Raw genomic sequence first — 25,634 nt, 5'->3', positions numbered from 1 at the left:
TGGATTGTTTAGCTACAGGTGAATCACACATGGACACACATTGCAATACCTGCAGATGAGCATCTCCAATACTGTCATAGTGATATAGTACACAATCTTTCGAGTAGTCGAGTAATGTTTTACAATATACTTTGATTAAAAGAAAAAATGCACCTAGGGAGCAAGCCTTTACTATCGCCACAGACACAGATTACAGGATGTACTAGGCCCTTTCCCTCTCCCCTCTCTGGGGAAAAAATATCCATTAAAAACAGAGGGACTCAGGCCAGCAGGTGTATGGGAAAATGAAGGGCTGTCTTCTTCGAAAAGTTGTGTCGAAACGCTAATCGACAATAAATCAAATGCAGACTTAAATTATTCTTTATCTTATTCCACTGTTGGTCCTCCACCTGCCGTTCAGCTGGATGTGCCAGTTTTATTTTTCTAAAATGAAGGCCTTTCCCTCTGATAAGATTAGTGGAATGGCCCTTTAATGGCCTGGAGACAGGTAACAGGTAACATGGGTAACTCGGGGCACCGGTAGTAGGACTTTTCATGGGCGCAACCCTCATACCCAGCTGCACTGCTCATCCCACAAATGCATGTTCCTTACAGTACAAATGGGTCACCATTTAAAAGCTAAAATAAACAGGCTTTCCAATAGCATATTATTGCCAAGAAATATTGCTGAAATAGAGAAATCATCTACCAAACACAAATTTACAAACTTTCTGTGCCATGTTTAGTTACATACTGTTGTGGCCTATAGATATAGTGTAGCGGACATGCCATTATTTATGTTCTCCAAAGTTTTTAATACATCACTAAGGCTAAGGCATGCTACATTAGTAACATTGCACTGTTAAGTATTAGTGGATACATTTGTAACTACTCAAATGTAACCAAATTAACACTCAAGATTTGATCATTTACAAAATGGAGGCACGGACAGGGGACATATAGGTACAGTGATGGTGCTGATCGTTCTGGGCTGAGTGTGACAAAGGTCTTCCACTCTTTTCTTTCAGTTACGTGACGGTCAAAGACGAACCCCCAGACACGTGGGATGATGGAGAAGAAGAGACGAAAGAGGAAGTCAGAGTAAGGGAGAAGGATATGGACTACCTGTTTCAGGAAGTGGTCAGAAACTATACACAGGATGACATTTTAAAGAAAGATCTAAACAGCAAGACAGGAGACGCCAAGTACCGGGAGATGCTGGTAAGACTAACAATAATTAAGCATCAACTTGGATACAGATGGCAACATGTTGAGACTACTATATCTTCAGCAATGTACTCTAGTGAAATCACTTTAGTGCCTTTAGGTTTTGGCCAAATAAACAATTTCCGTTATTTTCACAAAAATGTAAATTTGTTTACAGAAATTCAGGGAAAGACTGCCGTCCTACAGCAAGAGAGAGGTGAGATTTGAGTTGGGATACTACTTTATTATTTATTCTCATCAGGGACTTGTAATACTTGTAATAGCATTGTCAATAACATCTCTATACAGTTTGAGTATTTTTCTTAATGAACCCGATCTAACATTTTAAATGTTCCTCCCTACCTACGTTCCTTCCCTTGTATGCCCTTTACCCTTCCATTGTTCCTCACACCGTTCCACTCCTGGGTAGGAACTGGTAGAACTGATCAACACTAACCGGGTCCTGGTGGTGAGTGGGGAGACAGGCTGTGGGAAGACCACGCAGGTCACCCAGTTCATCCTTGATGACTACATCAACCGGGGGATGGGCTCCCTCTGCAGGGTGGTCTGCACTCAGCCCCGACGGATAAGCGCCATCTCGGTACGTCACCTTTCCCTGTTTGTACACGGTAAAATCCCTGAGTGTCAATTTAAGTCGGCGAGTATACAATATGTAACAATAGTTTGGTTTTACTGTGTATGGTCCTGATATCATTCATAAAGGACTGTGATTGTCCCTGTTGGGGTACTCGGTCACAAGGCATGTCTGTCTCAGTCATGCGCAGTACATTGGAATGGTTGTCTTTCAAGGTGTGTGTGTGTGTGTGTGTGTGTGTGTGTGTGTGTGTGTGTGTGTGTGTGTGTGTGTGTGTGTGTGTGTGTGTGTGTGTGCGCGTGCGTGCACCGCCTTTTAGGTAGCAGAGCGTGTAGCAGCAGAAAGGGCAGAAACAGTCGGCAATGGAAACTCTTGTGGTTATCAGATCCGCCTGCAGAGGTAAGGGTTTCCACCATCTTTTCCGAAAGCCATCGTTATTTTGTGTCTATGAAAGAAAATGTACGTTCTTCCAACTCTCTGGTCTAGGACTAGCCTCAAATACAGAAGCTCTAGTCACTACTAGTAGTAATAAGAATGTAAACTTATCAAATTCTTGATTTAATCAACAACAACAAATCTATAATATTGTTTACCAAATACAGTACAATCAAGTCAATCATGCAGAGACCGGAACATGCTAATGTCCCATTGGCTACTGGCTATTGGGCTATAAACTGGTTGTTGTAATGGGTTATATCTTTGTAATAATTAAAGTAATAATTCATTCAATAGGGGAAAAGTATTAAAAAATTTTATTGCAACCAACAAACAAAAAGGAAACGACCAATTCAGTTCTGCTGCTGCCTGATTCCTCACCCACTGACTCATTGAATCTGAGCTGAAAGTTGATGGTCTTACGTCAATGCACTAGTGGGCCCGGGCACATGATATGGTCCTGCATTTGACCATTTTACAGAAAGTATTTATTTAGCAATTTCTTTGCGAAAATATATGTGTTGGCTGTGTAAAGAGCATCAGTGCATTATACTACTATTTGGGGAGTTTGGTACAGACTGAGGTTTATATAATTTTGCTAAAAATGTCAGATCAACTTAATGAAATAGCTTATTGTCGGTATCAGCCGGTAACATGCGGGAGTCTGTCCCCGTTACAATGCGCTAGCTAGACCCATGGGAGATGGATTGCTGAGGTGGAGCGCCACCGGCACACCTATCAACACTAAACCGTGCTACTCATACACTGAGTTGGCGGTGCCCGGCATCGAACCCATGACCTTGTGGTCCAAAGGCGAGAGCTCTACTGACTGAGCTACCCGGACACATTCTTGTATGCTCTGAAGGCATACAAGAATAAAAGCTCAGCTGCAAACCGGTAAACAGTCTGAGAGCTACTTTATGTGCAAAGTTAAATTATTCCAATTTGACTAGATATTTTTGGATAAAGCACCCATCTGATTTGTTGTTGAGACATAGATGTATTTTATATTTTTGAAATGAGCTGAATAGATGTATTTTATATTGTTTAAATGAGCTAAATCAACAGCTCAACTTCAGCCAGCATTCATATCACATAATTATGTCTATTTCTCTCTCTCTTTCTCAGCCGGTTACCACGGAAACAAGGTTCAGTGCTGTACTGCACTACAGGCATTATTCTTCAGTGGCTACGCTCGGATAAGTGAGTAGTCTCCTCTTCCTCCTCCTCTTCATCATGATTTGCTATGTCCATCTTTCTTACCCCACCAGCATATCGTGCTGTCAGGTGGAAACATTAAAACAATGATTGTTTGTCACGGAAACGGTCAACCCTATAAAGTATGGCACACGGAAGCATTAGAGATGATTAAGAATATAATAATACTACAGGTAAATATCTCATACAGTAAGTATCCTATATTGCGAGTAAGTATTTGGAATCATAAGGAGGTACCTAGCTAAAACACTGGGCTCAAGTTACTAACTCCCTCCCCCAACGCATAAGGCAAGATACAGATCCTCTAGCTAAACTATAAGACCTCCTCAAACGGAGCCTCTTATACAACCCACTGACAGCTCCCTGCGAATATAGGAAATCTCAGTTACAATAATGTTACTTTTCAGAAAGTGGGGAAAGAAGTTATAAGAACGTGTGTTCCAATAGCTCCAATGTAGTTATTTTGTCACAAGCTCTTATTAATACTTATATTATACATCCCGCAGTCAGACTTAAACACTTTCACTTTTATTTAAAATTGATCTACAAGCTCTTAGCTCACACATTCCCATGTCAAAAAATCCTATAGGATTCTGATAGAAAAATCCTATTAAAAACAATTACAATTTGGAACCTATGCTATTGGATTTGAGTGGTGCAGCCACTCCAAGGAACATCAATGTGTGTCCCTTTGTCTGTCTGTCTTTCTGTTTAGAGTACCAACAGGTGACAAAGTGGCGCTGTTAAGCTTCACACTGTGCACAGGTGCATGATGGGAAGCTGAGTTTTAGTGTAACACCAGCACAGAGCACAGTGCAGTACAGACTACGGTGTAGCACATGCACAGGTGCATGATGAGAGGAAGTAGTCCCATTATTCCAATAGTCCGACAACCAATAGTCCCACAACCAATAGTCCCACAACCAATAGTCTGACAACCAGTAGTCCGACAACCAATAGTCCCACGACCAATAGTCCGACAACCAATAGTCCGACAGCCAATTGTCCGACAGCCAATTGTCCGACAACCAATAGTCCCACAACCAATAGTCTGACAGCCAATATTCCGACAACCAATAGTCCGACAACCAATAGTCCGACAGCCAATTGTCCGACAACCAATAGTCCCACAACCAATAGTCTGACAGCCAATATTCCGACAACCAATAGTCCGACAACCAACAGTCCCACTATTCCTATAGTCCGACACCCTAACAGCACCACTCAGCTCAGACAGGTGTGACACACACAGCCCCCAAGCGACGTGCTACTCATACGCTGAGTTTAGCCGGTGCCCGGTTTGAACCCATGATCTTGCCGTTCTTACCTTTCATGACATGGAATTCAGCTCAATGTCCTTTACAGAGCAATGGAGAAAAAAAAAGAAAAGCAAGGCATAAAACATTAAAATAATAGCAGTAATGCAATACAGGATGAAGTGTAGAAGTAGGTCTTGAGCTGCACTTTAAAAATGTCTACAGAGGCTGCCTGTCAAATGTATAGTGGGAGTTTGTTCCACGCCAATAGAATCCTATAGAATTCTATTGGAACTTTTGAAAACCCTATAGGACTTTTTGACTAGTGTTGTGAGCTTGTATATTTTGTATTTTACTACTACTAAAAAGTTGAAATATGGAGATAACGATGTTTCTGCTCAACAATCTCCTCTCCAACTGTCCAAACTTTGAGGGAATTTCTTTGGCCCCATGTGCCTTACCCTGACCATAAAGAATCTTACCCTTACCTTATGAATCTACAGAAATCTAATTAAGGACATCAAGTTTGTCTCCACTTTGAAATTCTGCTCCAGTGCACAGGTGTGTGCTATGTCAGATGCACGCACACACGCACGCTACATTCATTACTTTTATATTAAGAATACCTATAGGGACATAAAACGGCTGTGTAAATGTTTTCTCTTGTGTTTTGTTCTGCCGTCATTGTAGAAATCCTCAGTAGACCACTGTTTTGTAAGGGTTTCCTTACTTTCCTTTGCCAACCTGTGTTGCTAAACAAAAGCTCCCCCTGAAATGGTTCTTGGTCATGTACCATTCTCCCTGCTGACACGACAACCTTGAATAAAAACAAATAATAGCTTTTGTTTCATTTGTGAATTTATTCATTTAGAAATCTCGCCGGTACGCTCCGGTGATCTGGTGGCAGGAAGTGGGGCTGCAGCACCAGCTGCATTGTCAAACAAATAAGGTCTAATGACTTTGCTGGGAAATAAAGGGGTTTAAAGCCAGGGGATCAAATTGGCTGGATGGCGATGCTAAGGCTTGCTTCCACTACATTTAGAGTATATTTGGACACTAACCCCTCCTCCCTTATGTCAGATTGTTGTCCACTATCAGCCACCTTGTCCTGGATGAGATACATGAGAGGAACCTCCAGTCCGACATTCTCATGACCATCGTGAAAGACCTGCTCACAATCCGACAGGACCTCAAGGTCATCCTCATGAGTGCCACGCTCAATGCTGAAAAGTTCTCCAAGTACTTTGGTACGTACAATGTCACACTCTTGTCCCACTCTGTACAGTGATATATGTTCTCTGCATTTAACACTATTCTTCTTCTCCCTCCCAGGCCACTGTCCAATGATCCACATCCCAGGGTTGACTTTCCCAGTGAAGGAGTACCTCTTGGAGGATGTGCTGGAGATGACTAGGTATCACTCTGCAGGCCTCTTATCACCTCACGTTTTCAGCTTGACTGACCCCAGAGTTTTTGGTCCGATCCCGATTTAGGAGAGTCCTAGATCACTGATGTTTTGTCCGATATTTTGTGCACAATTTTATTATATTCACAGGAATGGATACAACAGGCAATGTTTATAAAAGAAAAACGAATATTTTGATAATAATCAACACATAACTTCATACAAACAAACCCAATTCCCACCTATAAACGGCGGTCAAATAAACACAGCTTTATTTAACCACTTAAGTCCTATTCATAAAAATTCCAAAAATCAATTTAATCCATCTATCTAATCTAATCTTTTTATGCAAAAATAGGTACAGCAAGTGGTTAAATTCGGGCTAAATAAATGCCAATACTGAGGTTGATCTACACACAGAATGGCCAGACTGATATTTGGGCCAGGCTTTACTCGTTTATCATGTGCCCTCCCTCTGTCTCCCAGGTACCGTCCCCAGGGGCAGGACAGACGGCCCTCATGGAAGAAGAAGTTCATGCAGGGGCGCCAGTCCCGCCAGGAGAAGGAGGAGAAAGAGGCAGAATATAAGGAGAGCTGGCCCTGCTTTGTACGCACGTTAAGGGACAGGTGGGTGGAAACAGTGTGTTACGAAGGTGGCAGATCAATGCCACCGATCACTGGTTCTCAAACTGTGGTGCCAGGCCACTGGTGGGCCGGTCACAATTGCAAGTGGGTCCCAAATAATTAGTCCATTGCTAAATCCCACCCCAAAAAGCGATTGTCCAATGCCAATCCAAATAGTTTAGCAACTGTTACCTCATAGCTGTCAATGTTATTTTGCATGGCTGTGTTGTTGAACATATACACGGCTTAACGTCTAGAAAGTTACACAACTTACCCACCCAGGTGATGGTAATAAATTACTAATGACCGTAGTCTTACCGTGCAACATGAAAACTCCTGTCGGTCGTCATTAAAAGTTGATTTCTCCCTCTGTAATTTCCTCGTATTTCTAGTTTATTTAAATAATGTCATGCAAATGTGTCCAGTGCATAGTCTACTGCAGGCCTGGTTGACTAGATTTAGAAGACATTTTGATGCTCTTGCTACTGAAATGATTGATTATTTATACTAGACTTTACCCCGTTCTGAATCTATGAACACCAAATTATGTACAGTGTGGGTAATGCGATGTAATATATCACATTACTGATTGGGAGGGAATTGTCCTGTCTCGCTATAGCACACGCAGGCTACGCTAGGACAAACATAGTGGTTTTATCCCCAAAAAGCATTTTCACTTAAAGTGAGAAAATGACTGGTCTGTTGTGATTGGCAGGTACTCGGACAACACCATTGAGGTGCTTGAGATGTTGGACAATGATGACAACATTGACCTGGAACTGATCCTGGCCCTGATTATCCATATTGTAACCAAGGATGAAGTAAGTTTCACCCAATACGATTATCCATAATGTAACCAAGGATGAAGTAAGTTTCACCCAATGCGATTATCCATAATGTAACCAAGGATGAAGTAAGTTTCACCCAATAAGATTATCCATAATGTAACCAAGGATGAAGTAAATTTCACCCAATAGGATTATCCATATTGTAACCAATGAGGAAGTGAGTTTCATCCATAAGATTATAATTGTTGTAACCGAGCATGTGAGTTTCACCCTGTGTATGTTTAAGGCTTCACGACTGTCACTCAGCACAACTCTCCACTTGACATTAGTCTCCACTTGACTCTCCACTTGAGTTGAGACTAGTCTATACTTGACTCTCCACTTGAGTTGAGACTAGTCTATACTTGACTCTCCACTTGATTCTAACTTAATGTAGCTTTATTGTGCATACTCAGACACAGACAGACATGCATGTACACTTAGGCATGCTCAGACACCCACGCGTGCGCGCATACACATGCACGCACGCACACACACACACACACACACACACACACACACACACACACACACACACACACACACACACACACACACACACACACACACACACACATTTAACATCTTTATTTGCATTCACATTTTACAAGAAATTCTTGAACACATCGCGTGTCCCCCCCACTGTAGTACATGCATGTGCACATTTTGTTACCAGGGCGGACCGGGGGGTTTCCAAATCACTGAATGGTCCTTTAAAGTTAGGTCAGGGGATATGGAATGAAAGTATTTCAATGCAATGTCCCCCAAAGGTTTTCTCTAAATGAGGAATGACTAATAGAGATGGACAGAGTAATTATCCCTTCCATATGAAGCCCTATTGGCTGTGATTTCTGATCTGCGGCCGTTGGCCATCTGCCAGAGCCGCAACCATAATAATTGTTTCATTAAAATGCAGCGGTCTGTGATTAGCGGTCTGTTGGGCACGACTCCTGTGTGTTTGCGTAATTGTCTGCAGTGTCTTTTTCGCATGTGACGACAGGTACATGGGTGTGTAGTGTACTGTACTGTAGCGTCCTGGCCATCCATTTGACTGTCTGTTGCTTTTGATTTAGCTGTTAATCAAAAAAGAGCTTTTGTAATGTCAGTGTGTGGGTGTGTGTTACTTGTGGGCATAATAAGGCTTTGTTCAGATTGCAGTTATGAAAACATCAACATGCAGTTGGTTACATCACTGTTTTTGTTTTGAAAGTTTTCGGTTCTAAGACCGTTTTAAAAATACCTTTGGCACCGGTATCTGATTGTTTTTTCAAATCTGATTGTTTTTTCAAATCAGCAGCAGGGGAGAACAGAGCCCAGGAGTTATTCTTTTATCTCAATGAGTCCTTCCGTTCCATTCCTCTCAGGAACTGAAGGCACATCCTTTTTTATCTATTTGTAAAGAGTGAGCTATTTTAAACCTGCCTAATGTCGCCCCTGAGAACAATTCAATTATATGATGAGGTAAAACAGAATACCCATAATGAAATATATGAATCAAGGCTGAAGCAAACATTACAGATAGCAGTTTAAGCAGACAATGTTATTAGGATATGGTATTTTGTATCGATGCAATGTTCTTAAGGCGGTGATGTCATGTCTGCCGGGCCGGCAGAATGTCAGCCCCCTGTCCTTATTTGACTAACAAGCCAGCGAAATTGACACACTAAAATCACAGTATTAATTTAACCCTGAGAATGTCCATTTGGTTCACGCTCACAGTTAAATGAACACTAACACATTTTACAGTGCAGTAATATCTCCAATGCCTCCAGCATTTTAGCCAGCATTATGTGTTCTCATCCCTCGGCTCCCTCAATTTGCTCAGCATGACTTTGTGCCTTCCAGCAGAATAATTGGCCTTTTGTTCCTGCTGAAAGAATCCGCACATGGAAGACTAACTCACACACAGGGCAAAACACAGGCTAACTCACACACGGGGCAAAACACAGGCTAACTCACACACAGGGCAAAACACAGGCTAACTCACACACAGGGCAAAACAGTGAAATCCTTGGTGTTCATTAGTTTGGGTCAAAAAATGTATCCTTGCATTTTAATTTTTTTACACACTAATCCAGCTGGATGAATGGAAACGATAATTATGATTCACTCAAATAATTTGTGATCATGCTATTATATAATATTTGTGACAGGCCTACTGTGGAGAGGACAATTCAACCCCCCGTCCCCAGCCGATGTCCGTCTTAACCCTTGGACTACCAATCCCAATTTTTTTGTTTGGGTAACAAATTGGCATATTTTTAATTCATCGTTTTAACATAAAAGAAAGATCTGGTGGTTTGAACAGATGTTTTTTTTCTTTTCTTTTCATTGCTAGTGTATTCTCTCGAATTGCCACCAGATGGCGGGAACGCACCATTATGCTGATTTTGGCCAAAATAGACGGATCTTCCTAAGTCACTTCCGGTTCAACGATCAACAACATCGACCCTAGTCACTAGCTTGGCTGGTCCGGATTGCTAAGCTAATGCTATATTTTTCATAACTAAGTCAAATTAACCTCAAATCAACCCCAAAACATCGCAAAATATCACATTTTTTACAGCGACGCACATAGAGACGGCGCGCGTGCACGATAGCGCACGATCACGCGGATTTCGGCCGTTTTCTGGTAAATTACATCCAACATTGGTGATATTAGCGAAAAAATATAAATTTTTGCTCCATTGAACCCCCGATAACTGACATTGATTGACATTCCGTTAATTCCGGGAACGGCAGGTTTGTATTTTTAGCAATAATCCGTTTTTTCCGGGAACGGTAGGCCAGGGGTTAATTGACTCAGCTCCTAGAACAACATGAGGACTTTGGTTCCTCCTTGCGACTAATGACCGTTTAATGTTTGATGTTTGGCTCCTGCCATACCCTGAAGAAGGCATTTTGTTGCTGAAACGTTGGTTTCATATTAAAGGTTTTTTGCATCATGACTACAAGCTGTGCGACCTCTTTCTTTTTTCAAGTCTTGTCTCCTGTGGCCAGCACCTCCTCACTGTGCGCTCCTACCTCTTTTGTTTGTTCTGGTTCCTGCTGTCTGCCTGCCAAGTAACCGCTGTGTCATGTTGCCATTTGACAGGAAGGAGCTATCTTGGTGTTCCTGCCTGGTTGGGACAACATCAGCAAGCTCAATGACCTGCTAATGGCTCAGCAGATGTTCAGATCAGGTACAGGCAAAGAAGCATGTGCACACATCACTGATTCCCTTAGTTGCTGTACTGTTTTTTAACTGTAAAGCTGGCTCCCCACCAAATAGACTGCTACTAATTACTACAGACTGGTAGTCGAATGAAGTTGGCACAGAAGGTGTCGGTTAGAAGGTGTGGAGGGAAAAAAGTAGACGAATGCATCTGAGAGCTGACACAAACAGATGGCTACTATGGTGCTTAAAATAACTTATGGCTTGATTTTTCAACAACAAACACATGTGTGCATGCTTAAAGTTGTAGTGAAATGAAAAATATGTTTTTCACACTTTTAGACCCTCATTTATCAACGCAGCGTACGCCAAAATGTGTGCAAGCCAGAATTACTGCAATTGTCGGCATTTATCATTTCCGCAAAACCTTGAACTTGAACGTGCGCCAGGACAAAAATCATGTCAGGTCGGGAGCTGTCGTAGGCTTTGTCCTGTTTTTCTGTCGTAGTAAAGCGGAGCAGCATTGTTTGACCAGTTGACAGGCTGTCACAGGCATCTAAACATATAGTATATGCGAGCGCAGCGTGACATCAGATGCCTATAATCCCTGTGATATTTAAAACATATATTTAGGCATAAATGGACTGCAAGCCTTTATTGCCAAGTGACAATGACAAGCATAGGCCTATAGCTTGCTTATTTGCAATTGTAGGCTATAGGCCTATAGGTGTAAGGGGCTTAATCATTCACCCATTTAAATAAGTCATTCAGATAAACGGCAGATCTGTTCATCTGGGTCAGGATGAGCGCTTATACGGGACGGGACGAGACCGCGGCGGGCGCCGTTTAAACAGCGACATCAGCACACGCCAGCCTTCATCCATATGTTCATGATTCATTCATCAATCACTCCACATAAACGTTGATTATTTATGACTGTCTTGCCAGCGAGGTTATCTCTCATTAACGTGCGGTGCAGGGCTGCAGGCATCACGACAATCACCCACCCACAGCATGCACTCACAGCAGTGAGCAGTTTCACTGATCGCCTTTGCCTATACCCCTAGGCTACACATGACTGCTTTAACGCACTGCACACGAATGGGTCAAATTAATATAGTAGCCTACAAGCGTATTCCATTTATGGCTATATGCAACTGTGATGTGTCATGTAGCCTTGGTGCGTGCGTGCGTACGTGCGTGCGTGGATATGACAGACAGACAAGCGAGGCGGGAGGGAAACATGTGTAGGGTAGGCCTACAGCTATTATTTAATTCATGCCGGTGTTCGTTCTTTATTTGTGACCAGATTTAACTGAGAGACTGCCATCACGCACATTCCAGCTTTTCACCAGAGGAGATTTTTTATTTTTTTATTTTTTTTACATAAAATAAGTGTCAAAGCTGAAATTGACATGTAAATATGAAATAAATGCTTAAACATGTAGCTAGGTGTAATGTTAGAGACCACAGAAGTGAACCTTTCAACCCTGTTTTCTCAACTCGCTGTTTTCTGCAAGACATTACTCTATAAGCCATATCTCCAAAACTGGTGGGTCAAACTGAACAACCAATATGTCAATTTGAAGCTATGATTCCCTGCTTTGATATGAAATGAAAAAACAAAAATTCAAAAAAATCCAATGGCAGTCTCCCAGTCAAATTTGGTCACATTTATTTAAGATACAACACACCAGTTGGGCTTGCGAGTTGCGTCTGTGTGTGTATGGGGGGGGGGGGGGGGGGGGGTCCACATGCCACAAAGGACACACACCCGCTCATAAACACTTCCAACACACATGGCGCACGTGCAACGGAATGCCTTTCACCTTAAAGAGAGTCAGTAGTACATGCTAATGATATATAAAAAAAATCCCAAGGGGATACGTCTTGACGCCCGTGGCATCCATTACAAAGACGTCACTTAGACGTCTTGACGTTTATGGCTACTAAACAGAGATATGGCATATACGCTTATAGGCATATGTCATCTGGTGTTTGAATGAGACGAGCCACATACGTGCACATGTCGGAGCAAGCTCGGTCGGCTTTCAACGCTTCCCTACAACTTCCAAACCAACGTGACAGTGTACCCACCGCCCATTCAATAGCAGATTTCCAGCAACAGATGCTTTCTTGGAGCGGTGGGGAGCTACTGTACCTTAAGAGTGTGAAATATTTTGTCCTTGTAATTGTTTGTTTGCATCTCAGTGTTAGAATTATTCATAGAAACACAAGCACCCACGCATTGTCTTGAATGGGTTTCTGAGCATTTTAACGGCATAATTATTAATGTTGTTTCAGATCGGTTTGTTATCATTCCACTACACTCTTTGATGCCTACGACTAACCAGACTCAGGTCAGGCTCTCTTTTTTTATGCATTTATTTCTCCGTTTCCTTATCTTTCTCCACATATACTGTACATCCTTATCTGCCTCGTTCTGTCTCTCTGCATTCCTCTTCTTCTCTGCCTATGGCAATGGTTCCCAAACCTTTTGTCAGGGGACCCGTTAAAAAAGAAAAACGACTCAATTCACACGAGATGCACATTTCCTGAATTTGTGTGACCTTACCCGTGCGCTTAATCTATTCTATACTCATACATAAAATGCCGTTGTTTCAATCCCAATACGTAATCCCCCTCTCTCTCTGCAGGTGTTTAAGAGGCCTCCTCCTGGAGTAAGGAAGCTCGTGATTGCAACCAATATAGCTGAGACAAGGTTTGTGTGCGTGAATGAGTGTGTGCCCGTCACATTAGTTTTTAATCCGCTAGTTTCTAGTCTAGTCACATGGTCTAGTGGCAAGATTTTCATGATTGGCTGGCCTCTAAGTCAATGGGAGACTAGCCCTATACAGCCAATGGGACACTAAGCCCGCTCTCCTCTCCCCACCATACCATGACTAGAGACTGCAAAGCCCCGCTAATAATGACTTGAGTCATTGATTGTTTCACAATTATTTGTTTCTTTGTGAAACATTCTGGTCAAATACACCTGGACTTCCATTTGTTTTTAGCTCAGGTGTGTGTGTGTGTGTGTGTGTGTGTGTGTGTGTGCGTGTGTGTGTGTGTGTGTGTGTGTGTATAATATAAATATATCTATTTGATAGATATAGAAGATTTGGGGCTAATTAGAGTCCTTGAGCAGATTCTGGGAGGCTAAATGATTGGTAGTTCGGAATCAAATGGACTTTTACAGACTCCCAGAGTGCAAATTCTACTCCATTTGTAGAATCTTATTTCACTTTAATGTCTACGCAGGTCTTTGTTTAATTGCACCCTAGACAGTTGTGCAACTTAAAAACTGTCTGGGGTGCACGCAAAAGTCTGTGTAAACGTTAACATAGGGTGCAAACGCCGATCTGACACACCAAAGGTCCGACATGCGGAAATCACCCGTCGCTCCCGACAATGCGTTAGTCCGACATGCGTTGCGCTGTGCTTGCAGTTTGGGTTTTGGGTAGGGTGTCGGTCTAATGCCAGTCGGACCAGCCTGTACCTGTTAACATGACCCCAGAAGTGTTTTAAAGTGAAATACGCCTTTAACTGAACACTGCCGATTTTAGCGGGGTTGTGGCCTAATGCTTATGAAACTGGGGGTCCTTCCTTAAATGAAAAGGTGTATGACTATTAGAGTACCTCCTCCGACTAAATATGAACCATTAAACCTTCCAAGGCAGCACTTAAAGAAAGTCTGAAAGCTTGCATTATCTATATCACATTAACTCTGTCTCTTCTCTCTCATCTTTCTTTCTCTCTGTCTGTCTCCGTCTCTCTTTCTCTATCCCTCTCTTTCAGCATCACCATCGATGATGTCGTGTTTGTGATAGATGGAGGGAAGATCAAAGAGACCAACTATGACACTGATAACAACATCAGCACCATGGCAGCCGAGTGGGTCAGCCTGGCTAATGCTAAGCAGAGGAAAGGGCGTGCTGGCAGGTGTGTTGGCACCCTCCATCCTTTGTCATTTTATCTCGTGTCCAGTCCCACAGTCCCCCACTTTCGCTCCAACCTTACCCCCCCTTTTTTCTCTCCCATCAACATGGACATCAATACACAGCACAGCCTAATCAGCAGGCACAGCTAACTGTGCGTGGTTTCATCTTATTGATTTCAAATTACACCAATGTCACATGCCCTCACATAATCTCTCTCTCTCTCTCTCTCTCTCTCTCTCTCACTCACTCACTCACTCACTCACTCACTCACTCACTCACACACACACACACACACACACACACACACACACACACACACACAATCTCTCTCCCCTTTTTACCAGTTGAAAGCTGGTCATACATTGACTGTGAAACTAATACGACCAGACTGACACTGCTAGTCTGCGAGCAGTAGCGGGTTGCCAAGGCCACTTATTTCCAGCCCTCACAGTTTCTTACTTGGTTTTTGGAGGTTGGTTCGCTTATTTCTGACACGACAGTTGCCAACACTAGCAACCATACTGACGAGTACTTCTGATTGCTGATTGGCTGCCTTGTCTCCAGCAACAACCTATGGGGATAACATCCCATAGTCTGCACGCCATGAACAAGAGTCACAACATAACTACTCCGTCATTTCGATATATGCAACAGGCATAGATACTAGCCATGTGGAAATTGACGCCAGCAACCAGGCATATGTGGCAAAGACACCACACGCATCAATGTGACCACATCGCAGACTACCGCGGGGACCCCCTCGCCGAACTCTGCGTCAGTCTGCAGGGACCCCCTTCTCCGTGGACCCCCATGCAGACTATCGCGGACCCCCGCTCAGACCTCCGGGGACCCCCGTATCCGCGCTCCGCGGAACCCATTGCACAGTGTCTTTTTCTTCCCTTCCTTTTTTAAAGGACTGAGACAACACCGCTGTGCAGAGAGGGACAAGCTGGAGTTTGAAATACATTGTTTTCAGCTGGTTATTATTCATAATGTATGAATTCTTGTTTATTTCTTTGCCTGTAAACCCAGGGTGTGTCCAGGAAAGTGCTATCACCTATACAACAGTCTCAGGGCCAGCCTACTGGATTCCTATCAACTCCCAGAGATCATGCGGACACCACTGGAGGAGCTCTGCTTGCAGATCAAGGTGTGTGTGTGTGTGTGTGTGTGTGTGTGTGTGTGTGTGTGTGTGTGTGTGTGTGTGTGTGTGTGTGTGTGTGTGTGTGTGTGTGTGTGTGTGTGTGTGCGTGTGCGTGTGCGTGTGCGCGTGCGCGCGTGTGCGTGCGTGCGCGTAAAGTTCTCAGTCCTGGTGACTGATTTCAGTCCTGAGGATTTCATAGGGGTCATTTAATGGGATCAGTGCAGATTATAATAGACAGGGCTCAGACAGAATTTTCAAGGTCCAGGCATATAGGCATGCATGATCTGTATGGTGAAGTTGGTTTCAGGTGGGATATTCACACAGTTGCATATCACCTAGTCGCATATCACCTAGTCTCGCGTTGCCAGACTGTTGCCTCTCGCAATTTCCAAATGCTTCCATCATACAGTCTGGAGCAATGGAAGTTCTATCATGAGTAAAATATAAAGCGGAAGTGGAGCCTACTACCCACTTCCGTTTCGTCTTTACTGTTGCGCAAATTTAGCAGCTTCCTTACTCTGATTTCGGGAGGTGTAGTTCCAGACTCTAAATAGCATTTGGAGATTGTGGAATAGTTGTCTGGCTACACGAGACTACATATCACCCAACTGGTGAATATCCAACCTGAAACCAACTTCACCACAATCTCCTACACACCGGAGGGTATTGGGTAAACTAGGCAGTGTGTGGGTGACTGGATATGTTCTGTTTATAATGTTTGTAATTTTAAAAAGAAGAGTGTGTGTGTGGTGTTCTCCACTTGCCAGGTTTTTTTCACATTTGCTTTCCTTTTAAGTAGTCACAGAATATTCATCTTCACTACGATGGCACTACGGACCGTAGAGTACATAATGAGAGTGCCATTTGCTGTGCTATCGTGAAAAAATACCTGCTTGTAAATCCGTCCATGTAGCGGCTAGCCCATGGAAAATGCAATGGCGGTTGCGGAAAAAGTGGAACAATCCAGGAAGAGAAATTTGAGGAAGAGAAAAAAAAATCTCTTACATGGAGGTGTTTGGGAGAGAGGCGATTTTTGCAATCACGTGGTTTTCTTTTTCCTCGCTTAACTGAGAATTGAATGGTCATAGGTTAGCCAATAGCACCATCTAGTGTAAAAAGAAAAAAAAAATCTAAAACCTGTTTAAGGTCCTTGGCAGTGTATATAATTGGCCAGACTGTGTCTCTGCAACTTTGTCCATGCTCAACTTCTTCTCTGTAGCAACAATGTCTTCAAATTACTGGCACACATTAACTAAGGCCCAACCACAGTCCTGACAGCCATAATACAACAGTCAATAGGTTAATTGGAGTAGGTCATGACATCATATACTCTAGAAAACGAGGAGATTGAAACATCTGACCGCAAACATTTTACTGGCATTTAATTTATTAAAGAAACTACAATCATATGGTCAGTGGGCAACTGGGCATAATTCATTTAGAATTCATCACATATCTTGGTGGATAATTCAGCATCTTAATATAAAGTGGACATTTTGGTGTACAGAAGTAGTATTGGACTCTCCTCATTCCGGCAGTGCCCATTACTAAAGATGTGCTTTCATGCACATTTGTCATTGGTAGAGATCACCTGTCGTTCAATATCAAGGTGGTAGAGTTTGACTTTTTGTCTCTGTATCTTGCAGATCCTGAAGCTGGGGCCGATAGCAGAGTTCCTAAGCAAAGCACTAGATCCTCCCACTGAAAAAGGCATCAATCTGGCCATCAAACACCTCATGGACCTGGTGAGTGAGAGAGTGACTGATTTTCAAATATTTCAAAATTAGGAAAAAACGAAACAATTTCCAGTCCTGGAAAAGTTTTGGAATTTATCAAGGGTCCTGGAAAAATTGTTAGCTATGAATTGTTCTTGGCTATTGGTTTTGTTAATAAAACCCTGTATAACATTACACAAAATGTGTAACATAAGCCGTTATTTGCCAAACGGCAGCGTGATTGCAACCTAATGTGTACCAGTACGTACACATTAGGCAAAAATAACAGATCTACTAGCGCACAACATGCTGCAGCGTGATCCTATTCTCTAGGATAGGTGTTGTAGCAAAACCTTTGGCACAACATTTGGATACATTCTATGCTTTATTGTCGCTACACTGCCTGTCTTTGGGCATTGCACAATGCACATAGGACATAGACTCATTATTGCGCTGAATATATAGGCCTGGAATTTGGGTTAAATATTCTGGAAAAGTTTTGGAAATTCATTGGTAGAAATGTGTGAGAACCCTGACTGTATGAATGTATGTCTGACTTTCTGAGGATTTGGATTGTATTTTGTGTGACACCCCTCTGTGGTAGAATGCCTTGGACCACTCAGAGAATCTGACAGCACTGGGCTACCACCTGGCTCGTCTGCCTGTGGAGCCTCACATCGGCAAACTGATCCTGTTTGGAGCACTTCTGGGCTGCCTTAACCCTGTCCTCACCATCGCTGCCTCACTGAGCTTCAAAGACCCTTTCTTCATACCTCTGGTATGAAGATCACACAGAGACCCCCTTTCCACCAATAGGAACCGGTTCAGTTCTTTTTGGTTTTTAGTCCATGAGCCAGAGCTCCAAAATTGGTGGGAAAAACTAGACCTATATTAAATATGTTAAAATAAGTCAATTAATACATGATAACCCTTCCACAGTAGTAGCTTTTTCATATTTTCGATTATTTTGCATATTTTCCTACATAATGCCTCATTTGCATATTTAAAAATATAAAGTTTGTAATAGAATAAATCATTGTCTTCGTGTAAGTACTCAATTTGGGAAGTTTCATGGGGATAACAATTTAATATAGGTATGGTTTTACCCACTCAATTCATAATTAACGTTCCAATTTTGGAGCTCTGGACAGGGGGGGGGGCAGTATATTACAGTGTATATATATATATATATATATATATATATATATATATAAATATATATATATATATATATATATATATATAAATCTCATCAATCTGTTCTCTAGATTATATTATAGCTACCAGACACACAACCCAGGATATATGATATTAGGCCCTGCAAGGTTATTACGCCTACTACCTTTCTTCTCAGGGCAAGGAGAAGGTGGCAGACATGAAGAGGAAAATCCTGTCCAGAAATTCTAAGAGTGACCATCTAACAATTGTCAATGCCTTAAACGTAAAGCAGATTCCACATTTCTTAAAATGAATACATTTAATATGCTATGATATGAGCCAACAAGTGATTCTATGTGAACTGATCATACATTATTGCTCAGGGCTGGGAGGAGGCTAAGCAGCGTGGAGGCAGGTATGAGAGGGACTTCTGCTGGGAAAACTTCCTGTCAGCCAATACACTCCAGGTGACACCATGAGTCCTGCTGCAGCATACTCCAACTGAACAAGACATATTTTCAGCTTCGGCAGGTCAATAAGAACAAAATGTCACAGGAACTTCGGCAGTGATTTGGCGTTTGTTTTGGTAGCCAAACATTGTGTGTGATTGGTCAGACACTCAATGCGCGTCTCGTGATTGATATTGTTTTATTTCCGCAATCTGTCAGGAACACAACATGGACAGTGGTTCTCAAACTCTCCCCAAATTGATCTATTTGGCGGCAGACCCCCATCTGAAAAGGTTTTGTGCCAGGGACCCCCAGAAGAGAAGATCCTTCTTGGGTTAGGAGATAATTTTCTCTGAACGACTCCAAACCTAATTTATGGAGAGAGAGGTATCACATACTTTGTCCACTGTGTCACCAGAAACCACAGAAACACAGAGATAGATTAAGCACGTCCGAGGTTGTTGTAAACAAACTGCATGGTGTGCATGGTAAGATCACCATCCAGCAGTGTATATACAGTAGATCAGTATAATAACATTCAGAAGCCAGAGCAGAGCCACACCAAGTATATATCCACACCGATGTTTATTTTGTTTGCGATGCACTGCCCTAGCTGAAAAAAACAAACTAAACATTACCATAAGGCTGATGATTGCCGTGCTCTACTTTGTAAAACTATGGATATATAACCACATAACTTACTGTATGAATGAATAGTGTGATATATTACGGACCCAAAAGTCTCAAGTGTAGAGGACATGCATACTGTGCATTGAGCCTCAGGCATTGATGGTTTTGACTTTGTTTCCCCTCTAGATGCTACACAATATGAAGGGTCAGTTTGCAGAACACCTCATGTCGGTGGGCTTCATCAGCAGCAGAGACCCAAAAGACCCCAAGTCCAACGTCAACTCAGGTAGACAAGGAAAAGAGGAGCTTTCTGGGTGCAGCCTCATGTTCTTTGAAATAGCCGGTGTAAACCAAGGCCCTTACATTTTGAACAGATTCCTATGGGCTCTATTCTAGGCCCCCCTCCTGTTTTCGCTCTACATCACATTTATTTACAGAAAATAGCCGAGCTACAAGCTCACGTTGCGACACATTGTGAGATGGCAGATCAGGTGTCTCGCCAAATGTCGGCCCCAGAATAGGCATCATAAGGTTCTAAAGTGGCTAATTAAGACTATGACCATCTCCGGTGGCAGGGTGGCGCAGTCTGTAAAGCTGTCGCCTCACTGCTAGAAGGTCCCGGATTCCTGCCGGGGATGATGATGTTCTCTCCTCTGCATCATCAGCGCCCATTCCTCTATGTGGGGTTGGCGAAATGGCCTTTCTGTGTGGAGTTTGCATGTTCTCCCCGTGAAATCTGAATAATGCCTTGAATGATTGACCAATCGGAGCACTCATGCTCTGATTGATATGTGCACATGTTTTACCTGTGCACGTATCAATAAAATCATCTTCCCTGCGTTCTCTCCTTTTTCAGAAAATGAGAAGTTGATCAAGGCAGTGATTGTGGCTGGTCTGTACCCTAAGGTGGCTATGATAAGACCAAGGTACAGCAAGACAAGGCCAGGGTGAGTATGATGACAGACAGACAGGATATGAGAAGATGAAGTATTGATCTCTTGAAGGGGGAGAGGGCTCATCAAATGTGTCCAGGTAGTGGTGTGCGAAAGCCCTGAGGACCGTTAGAAATTATGCGTAAGAAAAGGGACCCTTTTGCACCCACAGATCAATGCAATCGTCACAGAACTCTCCCACAGGCAGTTGTCATCAGCACAGTTGAATCTCTGCCTACAACTCGCACAGCAGGGCTGTCATGTTATTTTCAACTGAAAAACTTGACGCAGTGATCGAATATAAATTAGACCTTAAATTCATCTTCATTGCAGATGCCTTGTGTGGAATCCTCATTTAATTATCAACCACAGCACAGCAGCACTTTGATGAAACCGGTCATTACAATTCGATGTGCGGTAGTCCTTGCAACACAGACAGAATTTTATCAGCAATCGCAATTCTGGCCAAAGGAAATGTCGACATTACATAATCTGTACAGTGTACACAACCGCAAGAAGCATAACATCTTAATTTCTTCCTTAAGGGTTAAGGTGTACACTCAGTCCGATGGGAAGGTGTGTATCCACCCCAAGTCTGTCAACGTGGAGGAGACTCAGTTTAACCATTCCTGGCTCGTCTACCACCTCAAGATGAGGACCAGCAGTGTAAGTGGAACACAGGAGGCACATTAATGGGACCAAAGTGTGTGTGTGTGTGTGTGTGTGTGTGTGTGTGTGTGTGTGTGTGTGTGTGTGTGTGTGTGTGTGTGTGTGTGTGTGTGTGTGTGTGTGTGTGTGTGTGTGTGTGTGTGTGTGTGTGTGTGTGTGTGTGTGTGTGTGTGAAGGCTGTACCCTAGCCCTTTTTTTACGACTCGAACTTCAGCAGGAATTTTCGAGCGAACATCCGGACCATTTGCTTCTAATTAATTTAAAAAATAACGGTCTCGATCAGAGCGCACAGTGTGTCTCCCCCGCTCTTTATCAATCTCTCTCGTCTCTCCCAAAACACACACACACAAAACACCGCAAATCCGATCAAAAAAGCTAAAAGCTGCGCAGTTTACATCCAAAAGAATGTGTCACTCTCTCGGTTCTGCACTGCTGTACTGGAGAAGTATAGCACTTTTGGTTCTGTCGAGGGCAGCGCAACACAGCGCAGAGAGAGAGAGAGTTGCTGATTGGCTGCAGGCCCATCACCAAATGAATGTGCACAGGGGATTTTGGAGAGGGACAGCAGATAGACATAACTTCTGACAGGAATGCACTAGAAACTTATTTTTTTGATATGCTCATATCACATTCTCGCCGAGATATATTTTCGAGTTAATAAAAAAAAAGATTTTTATATATCTTGAATGTTTGGGGACAGCCTTAGTGTGTGTGTGTGTGTGTGTGTGTGTGGTAGTAGTAGAAAGTGCTTTGGACAAAACCTCTTAACTCCATTGGACCCTCAAAATGTCTGCTAAAGCAACTAACACCACCACCTCTCCCCCTCTCATGGAAGTAATTGACAAAAAGTCACAACACCAACTTTGATGAGGCTGTATTGCTTTGTTTTTTTTGTTTCTTTATTTCTTGAAAAAAAATATTTTTTCATTTCCTGAAAAATGAACATTTTGGAGTTATGAGGTTTCCTCCCGACAGCAGATATATATATATATATATATATATATATGTGTATATATATATATATATATATATATATATATATATATATATATATATATATATTATATATATATATATATATATTATATATAGTCAAGTGTGTGTGTGTGTCACTGTGAGTGGAAGCAAGCAATCGGTGAGTGAAGGTTGGCGATGATTCTGCACCAGCCTTAAACTGGATGAATATTTGATTAAAATGCTGCCTTTCAACTGACTGCCTCTCAAAGGCTTTTGTACTTCAAAGCTCCCAGACACAAAACATAAAACACATACTGTAATCACGCTTCTGAAGTTCAATTCATATTTCATTGCATTTCGGAGTTGCCTGCCGAAAATAGCAGACCTACGTACAAGCTCACAATGTGCCACATACTGTAGTCTGTAGATCTGCTGTTTTTGGCATGCGATGCCATCATGCGCTGGAGCATATATTTATTTATTTTTCTTTTGAATTTCTTTCGACACCCCCCCTTTTGTCCTTTCTCTCTGTCTCCCTACATTCCATGTGTCTTTGTTCTCTCCTTTGTCGTCTTGATGAAGGTTACCGTTCATGTCCTCTCAGAACATTTAATTGCCACTTAATGTGTTTGTCTTTCGAATTACAGCCTATACCTATATGAAGAAAGCTTTAATCTTCAGTTGTAGCGCCATTACATTTTATTCCTCACAGTATTCATGACCGTGTGTGCATTGGCGTGCTTGTGTGAGAGATATGTCAGAAGAAAGAGCTTCAGAGATTCAATGCCAGTGGTATTTCAGGGAGAATGGGGAAAGAAAGTGAAGGATGATGCTGAAGCTGATCTCACATGACACATTAGCCACAAGGTGCCTCACACACTCACTGAACAGATGCTCTCTCCTTGCCTTCCTTTGTTTTCTTCGTCTCCTGCCTACTCGTTCTGTGGCTGGTTATTGTAAAAATAAGAAAAATGATAAGGAAAATAAATAAGAAAAATAATAAGAAATGAGAAATGAGAAATAATAAGAAAGGAGAAATGATAATAAGAAATGAGAAATGAGAAATAATAAGAAATGAGAAATAAGAAATAATAAGAAATGAGAAATAATAAGAAATGAGAAATGAGAAACGAGAAATAATAAGAAATAAGAAAAAAAATAAGAAATGTATATATTGCAGGGCTTTGGTAAACCGTGCGGCCGGCCATAGAGGTCAAAGTTTCGGAACATAATTATATTACGATTATTACGATTATTTAGTATGTGTTGCGGATTTCAACCTGTGTTTCTGCCATTGCATGGCAGGCACCCCCCAAAAAAAAAGAAAAGATAATACAGTAAGATTGGTCAATACAGTGCAGCAACGCTACAAAGTGTTCATAATGTGTTTTTGTAAGCTTGTGTGGGAACACATTTCTCTTTTGGATCTCAAACTGAAAAGGTTTGGAAACCACTGTTTCAGTGCCTCTGGTGGGCATGTGAGAGAGATGGAGAGAGCATAAATGATACATCTCTCATATACGTAGACACCTGCCTATTTTATATTCATTTATTTGTGAAGAGCTTTTTCGTCCTAAAATGTTGAGGTTCTCACAAGTATAGTAATGCTCTATACTTACTATATACTACTGTGTGTGCTGCTTGCGTTCCTGAATCCGGATATGCCTCCAGCTCCCTCTATGAATGCCTGTGTTTGTCAGATTTGTATGAGTGTTATTAACATCCGTCTTTGCATGCTCAGATCTTCCTGTATGACTGCACGGAGGTGTCCCCGTTTTCGCTGCTATTCTTCGGAGGAGACATCACCATCCAGAAAGATGGAGACGACGAGACCATCGCCGTTGACAAGTGGATCGTCTTCAGGTCCCCTGAGCGTATCGCTCACCTCGTCAAGGCAGGTCCTCTCTACGGTGTCCACACCCATGTACAAATGGTTGTTGTCGGGAAGAAACCTCTTATCTCCATATTTTAACTTCTTGTGTTTTTTGCAAATGAATACCCTACTTCCTACAGCGTCACACAAAAGCATCAATAGTAGCTGATCTGCAAGCTCGAAACAAATTGCGAAGCAACACATTTTGATCTGCTACTTTTTCTTTTTCTTTTTTCCTTTTACAGTTTTGCACATATGAGGTTTCCTCAGAACAGTGTCAGGAGGACTCCTGATAATGTTCTTTCCGCTGAAAATACTATGGTCAATTTTCTCTACATATCTTCTATTCCTTTCTACAGAGTCTGCGAAGAGAGCTGGATTCCCTGCTTGAAAACAAGATCCGCAACCCTGCTCCTGTGGACTGGAACAACCGTCATTCCAAGGATACTGCCGTCATTACAGCAATCCTTGACCTCATCACCACCCAGGACAAGTCTACAGGTGCCAACCCCTCGGGGTACAGCAGGAAAGGCAAAAGTGGCCCTAGAGGACATCATTCGTACTTTGACGATGATAATGATGACGATGACGATGATAATTAGAAGCTTGTCTTCTCCTTTAGGAACATGTAGAAATGTATCATCAGTCAGTTATGATTGATGTTTTCTTTATAGCCATTTTGGCATTGTTATTGCGGCTGAGTTGCTTAAAGGTGAAATAGACGACATTCGCTACTAGTTGTAATTACAATACATCTATAAGGTAGCAATCATGTTGTTGGCAACCTTCTAGTGCAGTGGCTGCCTAAAAGCATCTTTTTAGAGAGGACATTTACCATACCAACAGAAACAGAAGCACGCCATGGATAATGACACCTGTCAGCTTGCACAGGTAAACAAAACAATTCTGGAAATGAGAGAATTTAAAAAGGGAAGCGAGAGTTTTGTTCCACTGCTTTTTAAAGGCTCTACAGATGTTTTCTTTTTGTATTAATTAAATATAAAAATGTTATCTACATAACCTTTAAGTTTAACCTGCTCCTCAATTTCCACCACACGGTCTGTTGAATGCCAGATGTCTTCACCTTTATTGTTGTTCTTTGTTCTTTCCAAGTGGTAGGAAACCCAGTGGTACAATAGATGTGGTCCCATCAACATATTTGTAAAAAGAATATATACTGTATGTGCTTTTGTTTGCTTTTGTTCCCAGCAATGTATACGGGATGGTCTGAGCAATAAAGAACACAATGGCTTGCCTACAGCTACAATTTATTCCCTGGTGCAACCTATACTGTACGTCGTTATACTTTTCAATCTCATTAGTTATCTTAATCTCAATCTTATACATGTAGCAATATTATTAAAAAAATAGATTTTAATAAGAATTTTAAGATTTTCAGAAACCTTAGGTTAGCTTTTAGAAAGTGTTTTTAGAATTGGCCTCAGGTCTCAATGGGCAAAATGTAAA

The 25,634-nt window shown here is 42.1% G+C and overlaps 1 protein-coding gene across 2 annotated transcripts in view; it reads left to right on the top strand.

The window, feature by feature from the left end:
* LOC310864019 (ATP-dependent DNA/RNA helicase DHX36-like) overlaps positions 1–25,427 on the top strand; it is a 31,208-nt gene extending 5,781 nt beyond the window's left edge. Inside the window, exons 5-27 of one of the 2 annotated variants that reach the window (XM_083772552.1) lie at positions 1,008–1,200; positions 1,364–1,402; positions 1,616–1,786; positions 2,100–2,179; positions 3,344–3,418; positions 5,770–5,936; positions 6,022–6,103; positions 6,581–6,721; positions 7,434–7,539; positions 10,640–10,727; positions 13,004–13,059; positions 13,357–13,421; positions 14,498–14,641; positions 15,673–15,790; positions 17,431–17,529; positions 18,104–18,277; positions 18,854–18,940; positions 19,041–19,124; positions 19,923–20,022; positions 20,593–20,683; positions 21,214–21,334; positions 24,036–24,188; positions 24,527–25,427. In XM_083772552.1, coding sequence (XP_083628678.1) covers positions 1,008–1,200; positions 1,364–1,402; positions 1,616–1,786; positions 2,100–2,179; positions 3,344–3,418; positions 5,770–5,936; positions 6,022–6,103; positions 6,581–6,721; positions 7,434–7,539; positions 10,640–10,727; positions 13,004–13,059; positions 13,357–13,421; positions 14,498–14,641; positions 15,673–15,790; positions 17,431–17,529; positions 18,104–18,277; positions 18,854–18,940; positions 19,041–19,124; positions 19,923–20,022; positions 20,593–20,683; positions 21,214–21,334; positions 24,036–24,188; positions 24,527–24,769 — 2,677 coding nt within the window. In that variant the 3' untranslated portion in view covers positions 24,770–25,427. Of the gene's footprint in view, positions 1–1,007; positions 1,201–1,363; positions 1,403–1,615; positions 1,787–2,099; positions 2,180–3,343; positions 3,419–5,769; positions 5,937–6,021; positions 6,104–6,580; positions 6,722–7,433; positions 7,540–10,639; positions 10,728–13,003; positions 13,060–13,356; positions 13,422–14,497; positions 14,642–15,672; positions 15,791–17,430; positions 17,530–18,103; positions 18,278–18,853; positions 18,941–19,040; positions 19,125–19,922; positions 20,023–20,592; positions 20,684–21,213; positions 21,335–24,035; positions 24,193–24,526 lie in introns of both variants that reach the window. The other variant, XM_083772553.1, reaches the window with a different exon arrangement.
* Positions 25,428–25,634: the final 207 nt, after the last annotated feature.

The sequence above is a fragment of the Protomyctophum parallelum genome, assembly GCF_964188405.1.
Source record: "Protomyctophum parallelum genome assembly, chromosome: 9".
NCBI lineage: Eukaryota > Metazoa > Chordata > Actinopteri > Myctophiformes > Myctophidae > Protomyctophum > Protomyctophum parallelum.
The sequence above is the reverse complement of the archived record's forward strand: the minus strand, read 5'-3'. Positions and strand labels throughout refer to the sequence as shown.